This window comes from Drosophila nasuta, chromosome X (assembly GCF_023558535.2).
Source record: "Drosophila nasuta strain 15112-1781.00 chromosome X, ASM2355853v1, whole genome shotgun sequence".
NCBI classification, from domain to species: Eukaryota; Metazoa; Arthropoda; class Insecta; order Diptera; family Drosophilidae; genus Drosophila; species Drosophila nasuta.
Window position 1 is genome coordinate 2,712,165 of NC_083459.1, and position 21,424 is coordinate 2,733,588.

The window sequence follows — 21,424 nt, forward strand, 5'->3', positions numbered from 1 at the left end:
TTCGGTATATGAATATTGACTATTTTAAATAAAATACCGCTTAATAAACTTCAAACTATACTGTTATACGAAATAGAGCTTTTTATCAAGTTTTAGTATTTATTCGGTATATTAATTTTGCATATTTTTTTAATAAAATACCCTAAATATAAAAATGCATATATTGCTATACCAAATATGGTTTTTGGCATATTTTTTTTTGTATTTTTTGTATATTTTAACTAAAATGCTTCAATGTTGTATTATACTTACATCAAATTACATCAAATATACAAAATTATCTTTTAGTATTTTTTGTTATAATAATTTGTAAGATCTTATCTACCCGCTATAACTTTCTTTAATGTGTGTGTGTGTGTGTTTTTAATGTTTCTATTTATTTAAATTTTGAAATTAGTCATACTCATATTTAAGAAAATCTAATTATTACAGACACGAAGAATTATATTGTAAAAGAAAACAATAATTCACATATTTATTTAACTGATATTTATTAATGCTTTTTAATGGCACACTTAAAGAAAGTGTACAACATTTCTACATAACAACAAAGAAAAAGAAAACACATGAGTTGTTAATAGTCAATATATTATATTTTCAAATTAATTTTAATATTTCCATGATATAGATTATAATTGGAATAATATTGTTTTTTCGTCTGTAGTCGGCTGAAAGAAAATACAACGTTTTTGTAAATTAAAGAATTGTCTTTGGAAAATACTTGAAAGATTTATTGAGATAGCAAACTTATTAATCATTTTGCTCAGGTTGCTGTTGCTTTTGTTATTCTTTAGGTTATTTTGGCTTTTGCTGTTCTCAAAACTTTCCACAATGTTCAACAATCTGAACTGCAGTTGTTTATGATATAAAGTATAAGATATATATTTACATATCTAATTATGGTTACGTAAAAAAAAAAAAAAAAAAAAAAAAAAAACACTACGTCGGCAAAATCTTATCACATGACAGTTATGATATACATTTCGATATATAGCATTTGAACATTATAACATGGATAATGCCTAGAGTATGGGTATGATATTTGGTCAGATTGTTTAACCAACACAAAAAAAAAACATATACGTATGTGTATAGAACTATATATCTAATAAATATATCTAACAGATACATATATAGTATAGTAGAGTATAGTATATATATTATTGGGATGCGATGTCGACGACATGGCGCGCTTTTTATTACATTAACTTGGTCTACTGTCTTTTTGGTAATCAGTTTTTTGCTTTGTTGCTCAATTCGACTACAATAAACATGGTTGAACAATAAATAAAACATTAAGCTTAGCACATACACAAAAGAGACGAACGAAAATTAAAGAGATGTTCGAAAATGTGAAATGGAAATTGTTAAATACAAAAAAATTATTAATAAATAGCCGCACTCTAAAGTGCGAAGCTCTTTCTCTTCTCTGCTCCTCTTTATCTCTTTCAGTTCATGACATAGTATTTGTGTGATGTTTTCGATTGGAATAATTAATTAATGTTTGTTGTTAATATTGTTGTTGTTGCTTAGCACACGAGACGTTCGTTGTCGGGTCGAAAGATGCGTTCATAGTTCTCAATAAGCATCTTGGCCAACATATTCATGCGGCCAATATCAAAATTGATAACATTCGCGGCCAACAGACATGGACCCCAGACAATGGCCAGATTTGAGGCAGGCATCCGATTCGAGCCACTAGCCGCTGCAACGCTGTCAAAAAAAGGAAATATTAATAATGTTTCCAGAAATTTAACATTTATGGAATATTCGAAAAGCAATTTCCTCTGAACAATTTCTAGTTGCTCTATAAAATGGAATGTTCAATACAGTTCAAATATAGTTTTCGAGTTATGTCTTTAAAATCATTCCAATGATTTTGTATTAAGTCACAGTTCTAATTCTAATTTTGCAACTAAAATTTATTCTATTATGATTACATGAAATATATATTCGCAGTAATGAAAAGTATCTATTATGAGTATATATTTCATGTACTTCTAATCGTCATAGTTCAAGTTTCATGATACAGATCAATTTATGATTCGATGTATTATAAAGAATTGCTGTCATGGAAAATGTATTAATCACTGTCAATAATTATTAGAAAATACGTTTTATTTTCTAAGCTCCTATTTCGTTTAAAGATTGAAACATTGTGCATTTCATATTAGCAATACAAATGAGTCTGACGTCAACATGGATTAGCTAATAAAGCTGATTAATATTTTTACACTAAGAAGAATATATTTAAGTTTAATTTTTTCGATTATAGAAACTAACAGGAAATGCTTTGATGGTTTTAACTATTTTTCAATGCTGTTCAATTAAAATTACTCCTTTCATAATATCATTTACGCAAATAATATTTATATTTGTATCCTATTTGCAAATAAACTTATATATTTCTGTTACAAAATCGTTCTAATAACTGAACTTTGCGATGCTAAAGCCACTTTGGAATATTTCTGTATTATAAATATTTAATATGATAATTAAAATTATAAACTTATTTTCAATTTATTGCAATTTGCTACTCTCCGCTACTTTTCGTTATACTCTCCGCTATTCCTCACTTTACTCTCCACTACTCTCGATTTCACTTTTTGCTTCTATTCGCTTTACTCTATGCTACTCTCCACTTTACTCTCCACTACAATCCATTTTACTCTCCACATTACTATCCATTTTACTCTCCACTTTACTATCCACTTTATTCTCCACTACTCTTCGCTTTATTCTCCACTATTCTCAACCTTGTTCTCCACTACTGTCCACTTTACTCTTCGCTTTAGTTTCCACTGCTCTCCGCTTTATCCTCCACATTACTATCCACTTTAATCTCCACTTTACTATCCACTTTACTCTCTACTACTCTCCACTTTACTTTCCACTACTCTTCGCTTTAATCTCCTCTACCCTTCGCTTTAGTCTCCACTACTCTCAACCTTATTCTCCACTATTGTCCACTTTACTCTTCGTTTTAGTCTCCACTGCTCTCCGCTTTACCCACCACTTTACTCTTCGCTACTCATCACTTTACTCCCCACTTTGCTCTTCGCTTTACTCTCCACTTTACTCTCCACCTTACACTTCAGTTTACTATCCACTTTACTCTCCACTTTACTCTCCACTCTACTCTTTAGTTTACTCTCCACTTTACTCTTCAGTTTACTCTCCACTTTACTCTCCACTTTACTCTCCACTTTACTCTTCAGTTTACTCTCCACTTTCCTTCCTTTCTTCGCCTTAGTCTACTCACTTGGTCAAATGCTTGATGAGGAAGCGCAGCGTGGAACGATTCGGCTCGGGCATCTCATCGAAGGCGAGACGCATGCGTTCGATGGCGGCTTCGTCGGTGAGGCGGCCAAGACGCTCGTAGGCCTCCTGTGTGATCAGGGGGGCGGGTAGCTCGCGAAAGAACTGCTTGTGGAGGCTGGTTAGCGTATGAATGTCGTCGGTCTGGAGCCAGCGCGGATCATAGAGATGCGTTAGCTTGAGCTTCAGTTCATCGACCAGCAGCTTATTGCCTGAGGCACGATAGAGGCCATCCTGTTCGATGGCATCGGGACGCTCGATGTGGGCGCAGACATCGACAACGAAACGTGGCACATACGGATGATCGGACATATTCAGCTCGAGGGCATTGAGACGTGCCCCAAATAGCGGATACTTTGACTGCTCATCTAGACAGAGGCTGTTCACCTGGCTGCGGCGTGAGCGCGATTTCTTATCGCCCCTGCTGCAAAATGCAATCGATTAGTCAGCTATACAGTGGTTGGGGGGGGGGGAGGAGGAGGGGAGATGTTTACTCACATACGAAACACATTGCTGGGTGCAACTGCAACGTGCAACAAACGTCAGCGTCAGCATGCGTCAATGCGACATCAGTCATCATTAAGAGTTGGCGGCACATGAAAAAGCAAAACAATGTCAACTGATTAGCACAAGTCAAATACAATATACACATATACATATATGTGCCTCCTAAGGTGGAGGGGAGAGAGTGGAGGGGGCAGAGGGGAGAGGAGGTAACCTACACTCTGACAATCTTCTGTCCATGTTGTTGTTTCGCCTCCCACAACTCGGCTGTCAGCAACCTGAACCTAAACTGTTTTCTTGCCCAACGCTCTATGCAAAACTTAAATGCAGCAGCGACGGCGACGTCGACGTCGACAGCGACTGCGACTGCGACGTCGATTGCAGTTGGTAGTTGTTGTAGAAATATTTATCGTTTTTATATTCTATGCATTCAATATGGTCATGGGGACTTTTTGCATACGAATTTTGATCACAACTCTGACTCGCTTGCATTGCCAACAAACAAAACCACAGCAGCAACAGCAACCACAACAGCAACCACAGCAGCAGCAACCGCAGCAGCGACAGCGACAGCTACAACAATAGCGTGGGCCTTATAATCAAACAGCTAGTAAGATTCCCCACAACGTGAATCATTTGCCACACTCGACGACAAAATTCCGACTACCAAAAACAAATACAAAAAAATTAAAATGAAGTGAGCTTAAAAAAAAACCCCCACTAAAAGTGAAACCCGCAAGACTTTCATTAACTAAAAACAGGCGCAGGCAAGTTGAAAGAGACGACAATAGGCCTGTTCTTCCCTCTCTGTCGCTCAGCTTTCTAAGCCTTCTTCTACAACCATTCCACAAATCCCAATCGAAATCGCATTCATATTCACAGTCGCATTCGCATTCGCTTTCGGCTACAAATTCAAATTCAGATTCGCATTCGCAATTCACATTTGCAAATTCCAATTCCATTCATAGCTGTCTCTAAGTATGCCTCCTTAACTATCTGTATGTGTGACTCTGTCTGTGTGTGTGTGTGTGTGTGTGCGTAGGTGTGTGTGCAGCCTTTTAAGGTCACCCAGCATTGAGTAGCTGGCAAACAGGTCTCTCCCTCTCTCTCTGTCCCTCTCTTCTTCTCTCTCTCTCTCTCAATCTCTTTCTGTCTCTGTCTCTATATTCTCATCAGTCGGATCTCCAGACATCGGGGCGCCCCTACTTTATGTGGTCAGAGCATGTGGGTTTCGCTCTATTATCTCAACCACTTTTCAACCGATATTTGCAATCGTTTCTTTAGAAAAATCACTCTCAATTCGCTTCACGAGACAAAATTAATAGCCAAGTCAACAAACTTAGACAACTAATCAATATGCTTCATAAATGCTTAAAAACTATATTTCAAGATGCGAGCATATCAATCAAAGCTCTATAGATTGTCATCTTCAATGATAAATTATATAAACAAATTAATCGTTAAGAACTCTTTTTATACCCGCTACCCATAGGGTAGAAGGGTATTATAACTTTGTGCCGGCAGGAAATGTATGTAACAGGTAGAAGGAGGCATCTCCGACCCTATAAAGTATATATATTCTTGATCAGCATCAATAGCCGAGACGATCTAGCCATGTCCGTCTGTCCGTCTGTGTGTCTGTGTGTCTGTGTGTCTGTATGTCTGTGTGTCTGTCCGTCTGTCCGTCTGTCCGTATGAAACACTGGATCTCAGAGACTATAAGAGATAGAGCTATAATTTTTTTTCGACAGCATTTGTTATGTTTGCACGCAGATCAAGTTTGTTTCAAATTTTGCCACGCCCACTTCCGCCCCGCAAATCAAAAAATCGAATAACAAGTGTAATTTTAAAGCTAGAGCTACGAATTTTGGTATATACAATAATTACTGTAGTAGTTATGATTCCTGAAAATTTGGTTGCGATCAGATAAAAATTGTCGAAGTTATTTAGGAAATACTTTTGTATGGGAAAAACGCCTACTTACTAGGGGTCTTAGTTACTTTGGCTGACAATCTGGTATATTGAGCCGTCTATGGTATATTTTGAATGCGGTACTATATTGATATACCAAACATATCATTTGGTATATTTTTAGTATTTTTTTAAAAGTATTTTCGGTATATTTTCAAAATGATACCGCAATATTTTGCCTTTATTAAAAATGGGTAGCGGGTATCTCACAGTCGAGCACACTCGACTGTAACTTTCTTACTTGTTTAAAGTTTAATCAACTCCACATTAAATTTGCAAATTTTAGCAATGTGTTAACAATGACAAATTCATTTGTTTGCATTTAACACAAATGTGTTAAATAAACAGGCTGCAAAAAGGAAGTGCACGCTTAATAAATGCTAAAAACACGAAAGCATCCTGATTAACTTGTCCCAAGATTTGATTAATTTCCAAATACCGTTCAATAAAAAATACTTCAACAATCTGCCTTGAGAAATTATTGTATTTTATTAATTAAAAAGGAACTTCCAAGCTTTTGAAAAGCATTTAAATTTATATTCATTGACTTAACTTAACAACTTTAACAATATAGAAAGCTAAAACCAAGGTAAGACTCTAAAAATATACCGAATAAATATACCAATAAATACTAAAATATACCGATGGTTATATTTGGTATATCGATATACCACAAAATCTAAAACAATATGCTAATACTCTAAAAATATACTAAATTAATATAGCAACATATAGTGCCGAAGGCTATATTTAGTATATCAATATAGTGCTACATTTAAAATATACCATAGACTGCAGCAGTTTTTGTAATATAAAGATTGAATTGGAAAATGAAAAAAAGTTCGGATCAACTTGAAGTACTTAATTGAAATAATAGCTAACTACTTAAAATAAAATTGTTGTTTTAAATTTGTGATGCGAAGCATTTTTTAAAAGTTGCATTTGAGCCAATTGTAAATTGCAGGTGGCAAAGCAATAATTCATTTCAATGGAGGCGAGAGGTTTCACATTGATTGCCATTGGGGGAAAATCGACAACAAGAATAGCAACAAATACGAGACTAGACAGAGCAGAGAGTAAAGCACACCTGGCCAGATAGTTGCAATTAATTGTGTGTAAATTGTACTCACATTTCATGCGCATGCGATTCTTAATCGACTTCTTGTCATCCTCGCCGGGCAAATCGACAAGATTGCCGATGGAGGCGCTCTTGAAGCGTTGCGATTTCGATATCTGTTGCGTTTGCTGCACCTCGTTGTCTTCCTCGATTTGCTGGGCACGCCTAATATCACTCACTGGCACAATCTGCAAAAGCAAAAGCAAAAGCACAAAAGTACGACACGCAATGAGTAAAAGTTGAAAATAAATTCACCAACACAGATATGAATATGTTTTATGTTATACAGTATGTATTCGATTGAGATACAATTTGAGCAATGACTGCAAATTAATTGCAGATTTTCGTGCAGCAGAAGTTCACAAGTTTTTCCTAGATATTTCGATTTTCGTTGCATTATTTTTTTTGTGTCTTACCGTTGTTATTCTACGTTTCGATTTGCCTTTACCCGTCATTTGTTATCTCTTTTGCAGTTGCCCCGGAAAACGAAAAAAGAAACACAAACACAAACACCAACACCAACACACACAATATAAAACAAAAGAAACGAAACGAAACGAAAAATTGATAAGAAATTGAATTGGATTTTTGTAGGAAAAGCAAAAGCGAAGCGTGCAATGCCAAACGCAAACGGTTAATGTGCCCAAGATAACGAAATGTTGAAAAGTGTTCGAGCATTGCACGAATTTGTTTCTATTTATTATCGTTCTATCGCCAGGCAGAACTAAGCTCTCTGTCATGCCACCCACCGACCAACCAAAACCCTGCAACTTCCCCTCCTTCTCCCTTGTGTCTCATGTATGTAACTACTATTAATTGTATACACACATATGAACATACATATGTATCTGATAGTTCGATTTCTTCAGTCGCAGCATAAACAATGCGGACACAATGCTGGTCAGCTGTCTAGAGTATAACGTATATAAGTAGCCGGCAAATCAGCTGTAAATACGACTGCCGACTTGAGTTACTTGGCTATAAACAAGCTTCCCCCGTCTCCAAGCCATTTACAAATAGTAGAAACATATACTATAAATACCATACAGTACAGTATATATACCCCCCTTGTATATAGCTTGCAACGCATCGCATCAAATCGCATCGCATCTATCGTATTTATCGTGTAGCTTTCGCATTCCTGGAATTAATCCAAGCAGCTGCCTTTCATGTGCACTCGATGTTTGTTTGTGTCTATATCTACAGCACTCTTGATTCGGCTGCAACTGTCACGAAACAGTTCGAAAAAGAAAAAAAAGAAAACAAAAAGTAAATAAACGATAACTGCGATTGCGTAATCGCCACAAATCCCTCAGCCATCGATACAATTTCAACAAGTATGTTCCACAAATGATGCCATCGACGTTGGGCTCAATTTGTTCAAGCCAAAGAAGATGTTGGCAGATCGAACAACATTCCAAATACAGCGCAACATTTCCACTGTTTAATAAAATATATTCTGCTTGCTTCAACAATTACTCACAATTTTAAATATAAGAAAGTATGAGATTTTTATTTCAAAATTTTTGTATTTAATATTTTACATTATAAGAAAGAAAACCACAAGAAAGCTGCAGTTAAGTTTGCTTGAATCTGAGACACTCGTTTCCCATTTTGAATAAAAGTAGAACAATGCGGTATTGTTCCTAAAATATACCAAATTAATATACCATAAATATACTTAAATATACCAATGGCTATGTTTTGATATATATTTTCAAAATATACCACATAGTGCGAAATATACCAGATTGTCAAGCAAAGAAACTAAGCATCCTAGTAAGTAGGCGTTTTTGCCCATACAAAAGTATTTCTTAAATAACTTCCACAACTTTTGCCTAATCCCAACCAAACTTTCAGGAATCATAAAAATTGTAGTTATAATTATCTATACCCAAAATCGGGTAACAAAAATTTGACGGCTATATCATTTCGACTACTAACGCTGATAAAGAATATATAGTACATAATTTATAGATGTGTGTATAGAATTTCCCTATTATATACATCTCCTGAAGGCACAAACTTATAATCTACTACTCTTATTTCAGTTATATTAAATTCCACAGATTGCTGTAAAGTTAAATTTGCTATTTTTGTAATAAAGTGTTCATCAAAAAAGCTGTACTCTTCGTGTTAAGCTTGAGAGTAAATACAATATTTTTAATTGATTTGCTTTACAGTACATGTAAAGAGAATATGAAAAAGAGCACAGGCCAATTTAACTTTTTCTACTTTAACAGCTTTTTCTAAAACTGTTTAATACAATATTTTGTTAAGATTAATTCACTATAATTTACATATTAGCTACCAACATATGTAGTACAAGGTTATTAGTATTAGTATAAGCCGACAATGAGGTATATTTTGTATTCTATGGTATATTTTAAATGCACTCTATATAGCCTTCGATATATTTAAGTACTCTTTCGGTATAATAATTTGGTATATTTTAAGAATATTACCGCACTTTTATTGTGAATGGGGCGAACACACTCGACTGTAGCTTCTTTAGTTCTTTTGTGATAATTGAACGTTTGGATGCTAACAATATTTCCTTTTTTCATTTGTGTAATATTTTAATATTTATTGAAATAAAAATCTATGTTTTTGACATTCCGAATGAGGATTGCATATTACTATTTCAACTCAATTGTTGATCTAATCCGCTGCCTCTGCAAATCGCTAGCAAACCGAGTTCAATTCTCTCTCATTTTGTACTCTATGGTATGTATATTTGGAATGTACATATATACATATAGTATAGTATATACCCTCGGTATATTTAAATACATCTGAGGTTATATTTATGTGACCTGCGCTGTTTTATCAGTGCAAAATTGAAACTAAAATACGCGAGATTATAATCAATTTTGTTTTGCCTAATCTTTGTTGTTGGTTGGCATAGTGCTATTAATGTTTTCTTTTGTTTGCTTTTTAGTGTGTGCATAAACAAAAACGCGAATAATGCGTTGTGATTGCTGTCTTTGTTGTTGTCGAAGTTGTTTTCGTTGTTGTTTTTGCAATTGCGCGCTTTTTGGCCATGTTTTAGAATATGCGCAACGATAGTTGTGCTGCCAACAGATTAGCATACTTGTAGCATTGTATCTGTATCTGTATCTGAATCTGACTCTGACTCTGAATCTGTTTCTGTATCTGAATCTGGAACTGCGTTGGCTGCCAGCAACGAAATTGAAATTTATATGCGTTGCACGAATTGTTGTCGTTGTTCATTTTTTTCTCTCTCTTTTTTTGTATTATTAAATAATGTATACGCTGTAATAGAAGAGTGATGTATGTACATTTTGTGATTCACTTTATGATGTGAAAATAAAGTCACAAATAATTGTAATAGTAAACAATTGCAAAGCAATAAAATAAAATAGTAAAACAAGTTAATTCACCTACAGGGTATACGCTAGTCGAGCATTGACCATCCACAGCATTCTAACTTGATTTGTTTTTTATATGTATTTGATTTTATTTTTGAAAATTTAATTGATACGGCCTCGAAGCCGCAACCACAAACACGAACGTATACATGTATCTGAATCTATGTATCTTTGTATCTATGTGCTGTGCTTGCTTGTAGTTTTGTAGTTGTTGTTGTTGTTGTTGTTGTTGTTGTTGTAGTTGGCATAAGGCCGCTGTCGCTTAGCACTCGCTCGCTCGCAATTCGCCCATATGATTCACCAAAACAATGTCGGCATTTGTAACCTGTTGGTCTTTTGTTTTGTTTTGATTGTGATTTGCGAGTATCTCACCGAAAAGAGCAAAAAAAAAACAAAAAAAAAGTATCTCAAAGTGCTTTTTGTTTGCACATTGAGTAATTCAGCGCTTCTTAAACTGGCCCCGCATCATTCATGGACACAATGTCAATGCAGGCAACCAGTCAAGAGATTGTCTTAGCCAAATACATTGTTGCCAAGCATCAAGCGTTGAACGTCGACCGTCGACCGTCGAGTGTGTACTATATAGTTTGAGTTTGCTATTGACTTGCCATTGCGTAGGCAAAGTTATTTAAACATCCGCTGCTCAATTGGGTTTTTTTCTTTACGTTTCGTGTGGCACTTGCAACCTCGACTAACGCCACGATATGTAAAGTATCTTGAATTTTATTTTTATTTTGTTAAGCTCTAAGCTCGCATTATACATTCAAATACGCTCTCGAGCACACTCGACTGTGATTTAAATTATTTATTTATTATAAATACATTTTCACGCTCATCGCAGCGATAACAGCGATGTACATATATGCATACATAATTTATATAGCATTCATAATTTATACTTATTCGATTAATTTAAGGTATTACTAAACTATTTCCTTGAAAATTCATTGTCATCAGATTTTTATTCTGAATAATTCCAGCTTATGCTCCGCAACTCAGCTAAAAACAATTCTCAAAGCTGTGGTTTTCTCCGATATAAATAAAATTCTGAACTCATTAAGCAATCTTTGAGTTGTTGAAATACTGATTTATAATACCATATAAGGAAATAGAACCCCAAACTATTTCCATGTCATCAACTCTTTATTCTGAATAATTTCAGCTTTGCCCCGCAACTCATCAGAAAAACATTTATATTTTATTTAAACACAGTTATAGAAAAAAGCAGAAAACATTTCAATTTAATATAAATACAATTTCTCCGTTTATTTCTATGATATAAATAAATTATTAATCACTTCGACAATCTTTGAATTCCCTAATTTAAATTCTGAACAAAAATTTAATAATAATTTTTAACCACAAACTATTTTCATGAAAATTCATGTTCATCGTCTTTTTATTTTGTATAATTTCACCTTTTTACATAATTCAGTAGAAAACAAGTAAAAAAAAACTACACTCAAGTGTACTCGACTATAAGATATTTGCCATCCAACAACTTGGCAAATTCCCAAATTTATAATATAGAAAAGGTTTAGAAACTATTTCTCTAAAATTGAATAAATTCATCCGAATTCAACGAAAATCATTTCATTTTAATTTGAATACAATCTGAGAAATTAAAAGTTCCATTTCTTGGCTTTTTATCATTTTCAACTTCAATAAAAATGACTAATTTAATAAGCAATCTTAAACTCTCAAATTGCTTAAAATATAAAAAATGTATATAATACGAAACTCGTGGTTAAAAAATTACCATTTTTACAAATTGAAAGTTGCACTTGTTTCAACGATTTACATACACTTAATTTCTTACTAAGTAATCTATAAATTCGATAAGTAGAAACAACAGTTATATATTGAGTTCTGTGAAATGATTCTAATTTAGGTTATGCAAGTAATCGTCATCACTCTAGACAAGAAAAGATTTCCGACCACAGAGCAAAAAAAAAAATAACGTAAAAAACGAAATAATAATAACGACTTGACTTGCGATAAGTTTTGAGGCAATTTTGAAGAGCTGCTCGTAATATCCGGCCCTTTTATTTATACATACATTTATGTATACATACAACATGTTCGTATGTCGAAGAGCCCAAGCCCCGATTTTACGATTTTATTTTTACGAATTTCTGTTGAACTGAACTGGAATGAACTGAACTGATAATTTGTTGTTTACGTTTTTGTTGTTGTTGTTGTTGCTGGAAATGAAGAAAATACGCGGCCCAGCAATAATTATGTATGTAAAAAGTGTCTGCAGAACCTAAAATCAACAGACGATTTTACAAAAATATTTGACTAATGATTAACCAATTAAATGCTGATAAATGCGCTCTCAAGCCGCAAGAGGGAAACCGATAGAGGGGAACTATACTATTAACGACAGCATGAAAATAAAAATGAAAATAAAAAACCGGTTATCCAAAAAAAAAAAAAGCTGATGGCAACAGCCCAACAATAAACAGTCAATTCCAAATCCAACGCCAAAGCCAAAGAACTTGGAACTTGGATATGTTATACGAGTCGATGTCGATGTCGACGTCGTGTATGCAAAAATAATTGTCGCTGTGCCCCCAACGCGAAATGTGAAATGTGAATCACAATTTTGGGGTCCGAGAGACGCAGCTCAAAATGAAATTCCATAGAATTTCTCATGCAGGCGGCAGAATGCACTAAATGCAAAGGGAAATCACAACAACAACAACACCAACAACAGCAACAGCAAGAGCCACAGCAAAAGCAAAAATAAAATTAAGCAACTGAGAAAAAAAACAACGGGAGAGAAAAACGTGAGAGGCAAATAAATAAAAATACAGCAAGCGCAAAGAAAAAAAAAAGAGTAATAACATATGATATAAACAAAGCGCAATAAAATAACGACTATACGAAAATTCACAATACAAGCGCACACCGCCCTTTGAAATACTCTACACAACAAAAGTACTGAAAAAAAAACACCAACCAAAGAACGAGATGAAAATTGTAGTTCAATAGTTTCGCAAAGTTTTAAATACATAAATATCGCATCAATAAATATTTATTGCATTTGAAATCTATTTTATGTACGCTTTTTCTTTAAAGACATGTCATGACAACTCTGAGAGTTCTATTCCTGAGATTCTTGGAATAATTGATGAATATTGCTTTCCTAATGAAAAGACTGAACATAAAGCAAGTAAGAATATGAAAATTGCAGTCGAGCTCAATAAAAACAAGAGCGATTAAACATTATTATTTTAAAAATACATCAAATACGAAATATACTAAAATATACCGAGGGTATATTTGCTATATTGCTATGCTATTTAATTAAAGATATACCAAAAAGTACAAAATAGATAAATGAGCTGAATTAATAATGACCAAGAAATAGAGTATTAAGAGTTTAATTGAACACAAAAATAATTTACGAAAAAATACTAAAATATACCGAGTGCTATATTTGATAGATCGGTATACTGTTGCATTTAAAACATACTATAAAGTTTATTTTCGAAATTAAATAAATACCAAGATAATTTACCACAGCACACTAAAATACACTGAAGAGTATACTTGGTATATCGATATACTATTACACTCAAAATATACCATAGTGTACAAGTTATATTAATAAGCTGAGAATAATGACCAAGAAATTGAGTCTATTTTGAAATTAAATAACTACCAAGTCAACCCTCCAAAAAATGCTAAGATATACCGAAGGCTATATTTGGTATATCGATATAATATTAGATGTCAAAAGAGATGTCATAGAGAATAAAATACAAAAAAAAACTGAGAACAAGGCTTTGACTATATAGAAAAGAAATTTCTTTATTCTTTATTGCTGACAACAATTAGTCAATAATTCAAGCTCATTTAATGTAAATGAAATCATTTAACAAGTTGCAAATCTATATATTAAAATGCTTAACTTTCTGTAAGAAACATGAAAAGACTTGCAGTTAGTCTGATTTTTTTTCTTATAATTTCTAGCACAAAAATAATTGTTACTTATAAATTACAAAAAGTTGTGAGCAGCTGTCGCTCAGAGGCTCAATTTGGCATAAATAGTGCAGTTTAAATAATTTATTTGCATTTTCAGTTCTTGGAAATAAACAACTGCCCCTCCCCCCTCCAGCTCACCCTCTCGGCAATTGTGTGATGTGTGTAAAATTTTATGCCAACGCCAAAACTGTATTGCAAAGTACCAGCCCAGAAGGGGAGCCCAAGTATTTCGCATCAGCGTCGAGAGTTGAGGCTAAAGCAAAGGCAACGCCAAAGCAAACAAAACAAACAAACAACCAAACAAAACAAGCGATCGAATCAACCGTTACACTCGCACACTCGAACACTCGAACACTCACTTATGCACTCGAAACACTCACATAGAGAGCGAGAGACAATTGCAATTTGCAGCGTTTAATTGATGGGGTCACACAGCAAAAAACAATGCAATTGCAGTTCCCATTGTAATGAGCTAGCGAGAAAGCAATGCTCGCCACCAAGGCACAACGAACTTTGAATACTCTTAACTTAGGCAAATTACTCTTTTCTATGACAAATTTTGACATCAAACTGGTCGAGTTTAAATATCGACTAAAACACGACTTTCCAGCAATTGTAGCTATAGCAATTAATGTTCTGATTTGAATATTCAATTCAAATATTCAAGTATATATCTTGTATATCTATAACGACTTCAACAAACATTTTTCTAATGACCGCTTAAAGCCATTCGATTCGTTGAATTACTTGATGTTGTTCACCTTAAAAAAGTGATTTGACACCGTTGCTAATTTTCTAATATCAGTATATATAGTATTCAAAAAGCCTCCTCTTGATATATCTAAAGTTGTTCACAGTAAAAACTCAACTTGCCACCGATTGTTGCTATGAGAAATACAGTTAATATTGAACTGATTTATCTAATATTGAAATTTATAGTAGTTATATTACATAGCAACAGCTGTAGTCAGTTTCATGTGGATAACTTGAAAACTGCGTGAGCAACGTGCCTTTAAACTCGCAGACGGACAGACAGCCGGATGGATAGACAACTCTATCGCACAGTTATAGTAAACATTCAACAGACTTGTCAAATATTAATATATATAATATCTATAATACGAACTTATTCAAAGTAATTCCTCCAAGTATATCTGAAGTTGTTCACAGTAAAAACTCAACTTTCCACCGATTGATGCTAAGACAAATACAGTTAATATTGAACTGATTTGACTAATATTGAAATATATAGTAGTTATATTACACAGTAACATCTGTAGCCAGTTTCAAACGGATAACTTGAAAACTGCGCGAAAATCGGGTCTTTAAACTCGCGGACAGACAGACAGCCGGATGGATAGACAACTCTATCTCCCAGCCCGGTGGGAATCGTGCTTGGAAAAAGTGCGCGCCACTTACCATGTCCTCCTCATCCTCACAGCAGTTGACATCCTGCAGTTGCTCGCGCCACGCCAGCACCGAGGTGGGTATCAGCAAGCGGCCGCTGGAGCGGACTCGAAGCTTGCGGCCGGCGCGTGGCGCGACGCCGCGTTTGCTACTCGCCGAGGCGGCGAGAACTGCCAGCGCCCAATCCTCCTTGAGGGGGCGTGGTATCGATTCGGGCAGATCATCGGTATCGGCTTCGCAGCTGCAGCCGCTGTCATCATTGCTGGGCGGGATTCCAATTGTTGTTGTTGACTTGGACGTCGATGTTGGCAGCGGCGGCGCTGGACGTCGAATGCGCGTCATGAAACGCTGATGAATCTGCGAGCGTTGATACTCATAGAAGATGGCGCTATATTTCTGCGGCTCCGTCAGACTATAAAAGATGCAAATGTTGCGCAGCATCGGATGCGTCAGCAGCGTGGCATTTGTGGCATTTTCGCTCTGCTCTCTGCTGCCGCCGCTGCCGCTGCTGTTGCTGCTATCAATGCTGCTGCCGCCGGCGCTGCTTATCGAGCCAAGAGTCGCTGTGCTGTTGGTCACCGTGCTGCCCACACTCAGCGTCTCGTCTCCCGCTTGTCCCGTCGCTGCTGTTGCCTCTTCACTTTGCTGCTGCTGCTGCTGCTGCTGCTGCTGACGCTCGCTCGCCTTCTCGAACATGAATTCATCATCCGTCTCCCAGGCGCCGTGATCCATTGACGCCGTCGGTGACGGCAGCGGCGACGTTGCTGGCGACGCCGACGCCGTCGTTGTTGTCGCCATCGTTGTCGTTGTCGCTGTCGCTGTCGCCTGCTTAGTCAGCTTGTGACGTGCCCCGGCTGCAAATGCTGCTGCCGCCTGCAAAGCCAACGTCTCTGCCTCTGCGTCTGCCTCATCTCGATCTCCATCGACATCTGCGTCATCATCGCTGACCGTTTCGGTGGCTGTGATGATCTCAAAGTCTTCATCATCATCATCATCATCATCATCAACTGTGCTGTTGTTGCTTGGCTCCAAGGTTTTATACTGCCAGATGGTCTGATAAATCGATTCCTCATCCTCTTCCTCTTGTTCCACCTTCGCCTTCGCCTTCGCCTTCGTCTCCATCTCTGCCTTGACTTTCTCCTCCACCTCCTTCTCCATAATTGTCTCGTTGTTATTGTTATTCTCAGTTCGTGGTTTGCTGAGCGCCGTGCTGGGATTACGTTGCGGCACCTGAGGCGCCGGTCGACGAACTTTAATCACTGCACATTTCTATAAGAACCCAACAAATAAATGAACTTTGATGCATTCGCCCGACAAGAAACACACTCAACTCCTTTTGGACGCACTGCAAATGTTACATTCGATTCAAAGCAAATTTTTTTTATTTTCTTATTGAGCTGCAACGATTTCTCTAGATTTAATGAGTTAATTGCGCTTAAGCGAGTGCAAAATCACTTTAAATCGCCTTATAGCGAAATCGCAGAAAAAAAAACTATTAACTATAATATAAAACTGTTTATGCATTCAATTTGCACTTTATCGAATTGTTCAAAAGTTGTTATTAGTTTTTATTTGAAATACATTTAAAGGGAAATCGTGCAAGATTCGTAAACATTTCATTACGCTTGATAACGACTCGTTACTCAGCAATTACTGAATCATTCAATTAAAATTGTTCTGCATTTCACATTTTCTTTTTTTATTTCGATCACGTGCTAATACTTATCAAAGGAAAAGGATAGATTAAGAATTGTAACTTTCTGAAGCTTTGTAAGAATTTTAGAATGCTTAATATCAACTCATTACTCAGCATATTACAGATTATTCATATTCTTCTTTTTAGATTAAATCGTTTAAGTGAAATTATTTACTTTTTTTAGAGAACTCGTTACTCATTTTAATGTTTTAACAATTACTATTTTTTTTTTTTCAAACACTTTTAAAGTTAACACTTTGCAAAATCGTAACTTGAATTTATATTTAAATATGTAATTGCGCTTTCATATTGACTCGTTACTCAACTCGTTGCTCGTCGAAAGAAGGGCGATATCAAGAATTCTAAACACTCAGACGTTACACAACGATTTGTTCATTGTTCATTAACATGGATAAACAATTTATAAGCGTATACGTAATATGTCGTTACGTATGAGTATTACGTATACCAGAATGGATTGTAAATAGATCTAATCGTTATATGCATGTCTGAGCACGTTCACTCGTCGCAAAGCGTTTTCACACAATTTGCATTCAAATCTCACTGTTCACTTTTTGTAAGTCGAAGTATTCTTTTTATTTGACTCTTTGCTCTTTATTGTTTATCACTTTGCTTTTGCACTCACTGCACAAAAAAACAATAACGAAACATTTTGTTTTGGCAAATTGGTTCAGTTTCGGTTTCGTTTCGCTTCGTTTTGTAACTAGCGCTCTTTCTTTCTCTTTCTATCTCGCTCTCACTCTTGCACTTAATGAACTCTCGTTGCTGTATTTTGTTTGTTGATTTGCAGTGCGTCCAAATTGTTGTTGATAATTAATTTGTTTTTCAATTATTGAAAGTCTATTTGCTTCGCAATGGATATTGACCTGTGTCTGTTGTTGTAATTGTTGTTGCTGCTGCTCAATATTGTTGTTGCTGCTGCTGCTGTTGGCATTGTTATTGTTATTTTCACTGTCATCGCAGCTGGCGCGTCGCTCAGCGTCGCCGCTTTGTTTGGGCGCCGCCATCAAAGCGCTGTCGACTTCGACTTCGACGCTGTCTCTGTCGCTGCTGCTGCTACCGCACTTTGATCGCGCCTTTGTCTCGCTCTCTCTTACGCTCTCGTTCACGTTTACGTTCTCGCTCTCGCTTTGCTCGTTATCGCTATCGACACGCGATGCGAGCGCAACGTCGTCACTCGCTGGCGTCGCTGGCACAACTGCTGCCGGCTCCATTGACGACGGCCCCAATAGACGTCTCTGTCGCTGTCGCTGTCGCTGTCTTCGTCGCTGCGCCGTCGCTGACTCACGCTCAGACTGTTCACTGCTGCTTCTGTTGTTGTTATTGTTGTTTCTCCCATGTACGATCGTGGTCGTGTTCGTGTCTGTGCTCGTGTTCGTGTTCGTGCTCTCGTTGAGCTGCCGATAGCAATGACGCAGCCAGCGCTCAATGTTGAACTGCTCGCTACTGCGCAGTCGCAGCCGCTGTCGACGCTGACGGCCATGCAAAAAGGCCGCCAAGCATTTGTCATAGCCAAAGAAGCAAATGACGCTGCGATTGAGGCTGGCAGCGAGTGCAGCGCTCAGCCACAGCTGCTCAAGCGAAACATGACAGGCGAGCAACAGCGTCGTTGACAGCGGCGTCGTTGACAGCGGCGACTGCGCAGCTGTCACTTTTAATTCCAATGACGTTGACTGCGCTGCCGTGTCCGCTGCGAGTCCGCTGAGAAATTCAGTAACAAAGGCCGCATCGTGTCGCTCATTGATGCCACAGCGACGTCGCGCATCCCATTGTGGCAAGTCTAATTGGATTTCCAATTGCTGCTGCTGCTGCTGCTGCTGTTGCTGTTCGCGCTTTGCCAGCAGCTTGCGCTTGAAATCGTTCACCAAACGCAACTGCGTCGACTGCGCTGTTGTTGTTGTTGTATTCGTTGTTGTTGTTGCTGCTGCCTGCTCGCTGCGTCGCAACGTCACCAGCTCCGGTTCCAATTCTCTATCCCTCTCTCTGTCCCGCTCTCGCTCGTAGGCAGGCGGTACGCTCTTGGGCTGTTGACAGCCAACGCCTCCCAACACATCCTCATAGCAGTGCAGCTCGCGTCGCAGCGACTGCATCCACTGGCAAACGCTGTCATTCAAATAGAGTGCGGGCGGCGCAGTCGCTGCTGCAGTCGGCGACGCAGTTGGCTGCAGCAATCGCAGTGCCGAAATGCGCGGCTTCTTATGCGTCTTTTTCGTCTCCGTCTCCGTCTCCTTCGCTGGTTCCAACTCCGGCTCGAGTTCGTTTTGGGATTCTGGTTCCAGTTCCGTTTGCAGCTCGTTTCGCAGTTCCGTTTTGAGTTCCTTCTGCAGTTCCTTTTGCTGTTCCGGTTCACGCTCTGCTCTCAGTCTGCCGTAAATGTGCTGCTCGCTGCGACTGCGACTGCACTGCAGCTGCTGCTGCTTCAGCTCACAAATACGCTGCATATCGAACGTCTCCTGCGTGCGAAACACTTCATCCACATTGTGTATGATCTCCAACGAACCACCGCCACCCCCCGCAGCACCCCCTCCCTTTGTGTTGGTGCCGCCCTTCTGCTGGAAGAGACGTCGCTGCAGCGAACTGGAGCGATTCAGCTGCTTCAGCGAGCCAAAGAGACGCGTCAGAGTCGCTGCGCTTGACTTTGAGTAGCCGAGCAGCGTGCGCGATTTGCCCGTCTTGGCAGCAGGTGTCGCAGTCGCAGTCGCAGTCGCAGTTGGCGTCGCTGTCGCCGTCTCTTGCAATTGGGGCGTATCATTTAAGGTGGGCGTGGCAGTTGTTGTCGCTTTGCAATCGCATTGCTCGTTATCGCTGTAAATGCCGCGGCACAGCTCGCAAATGTTTTCATAAATGTTGCATTCACCATCACCGCTGTTGTTGCTGCTCTGCTGCAGCGCTGCCACAACGCTGCCGCTAACAATGCACTGGCAGAAATGACAATAGCGACCTTGGGCGGCAAAGACACCGTAGCCGCAGCCGCGACACACATTCTCATAGATCGCCTCGCGGCGAAAGTATTTGCGCAGCTGCTGCGACGTCGTCGACACTGGCAGATTCTCATAAATGTGTTGTTGTTGTTGCTGCTGCTGGCGACTGCGCTTGTGTCGCTGCTGCTGTTGTTGTTGTTGCTGCTGGTGCTGCGTCGCCTCATTCTGATTGGAAACGTGCTGTTTGTTGTTGTTGTCGCTGATTTGGCTGCTTCTCATTTCCACTTGCTGCGGCATTTCTTTGCCTGTTTTCACTTATTTATTTTCAATTCACTTCTCTATCTCTCTCTTTCTGTTTGCCTATCACACGCGTTTATCGCACTGTTTGTTATTATTATGTTGCTGCGTCATCATTTATTATACCATTTTCAACAGAATCAAAGACACACGAGAACAACAACAACAAGAAGAAGACTGTGCTTCTGCTACTGCTTCTTCTTCTTCTTATTTTCGTTATCTATTATGCGCTTTTAATTGATGCGAGTCAACTGTCAAATGTTCGCCCTGCTCTCTCCCACTCTCACTCTCAGCCGCTCTTACTCTCGCGCTCACCCTTGCACACATGCGCGCACGCGCTCATTATCTGTTCTCTCACACACACACACACACACACACGCACGCACGCACACTGCTGCACTCTGCACTTGGCTGCGCTCTGACTCTTTTTCTGCCTTTTGCTCTCCGCGCTTAACCCTTATGTTGTCGCCAGCTCACACTTTTCGTTATCAATTGCTCAATTGTTTACATGCATTTTACAATAAAGATAATGCCGACGGCATAGAACAAAAACAAAAACGTTATACGTCTATTGACAAACTATCAAAATAATCTAGTGAAATCGAATAGCAAAAAGCAATAACTGATAAACAGTTGCTTGGGTGAATTTACAGTTTTCAATGTGGTTGCATTTGACCCCTTGCAAGTGAGTAAAGGTTAATGCCAACTGTTGCCTTTGACGCTTCTGGAGACTTTTCAAGTTTGCTTTACTAAATACTTTACATGCATTGTGTTTGTTTTAGTGTTT

The 21,424-nt window shown here is 37.9% G+C and overlaps 1 protein-coding gene across 4 annotated transcripts; it reads right to left on the bottom strand.

The window, feature by feature from the left end:
• Nucleotides 1-704: 704 nt before the first annotated feature.
• LOC132795232 (uncharacterized) lies at nt 705-20,904 on the bottom strand. 4 transcript variants are annotated; one of them, XM_060805832.1, is made up of 6 exons: nt 18,286-20,858; nt 15,715-16,971; nt 6,924-7,098; nt 3,817-3,841; nt 3,263-3,739; nt 705-1,713 (listed from the first exon to the last, which is right to left on the bottom strand). In XM_060805832.1, exons 1-6 carry the CDS (start codon nt 20,635-20,637, stop codon nt 1,530-1,532), a joined length of 4,470 nt encoding a protein of 1,489 aa, XP_060661815.1. In that variant the 5' UTR covers nt 20,638-20,858; the 3' UTR covers nt 705-1,529. The 4 variants fall into 4 exon arrangements, with proteins under 4 accessions (XP_060661815.1, XP_060661814.1, XP_060661818.1 ...); XM_060805831.1 differs by having other exon boundaries at nt 3,263-3,742; nt 18,286-20,853; XM_060805835.1 differs by lacking the exons at nt 705-1,713; nt 6,924-7,098 and having other exon boundaries at nt 3,568-3,739; nt 18,286-20,904.
• Nucleotides 20,905-21,424: the final 520 nt, after the last annotated feature.

Coding starts and splice junctions, on each gene's coding strand:
- LOC132795232 (XM_060805831.1), bottom strand. CDS start 20,637: ATGCCGCAGCAAGTGGAAATGAGAAGCAGCCAAATCAGCGACAACAAC. Junction 7,099..15,714: donor GTGAGGATGAGGAGGACATG/GTAAGTGGCGCG, acceptor TTGCTTTTGCAG/ATTGTGCCAGTGAGTGATAT. Junction 3,743..3,816: donor CCCAGCAATGTGTTTCGTAT/GTGAGTAAACAT, acceptor TGCATTTTGCAG/CAGGGGCGATAAGAAATCGC.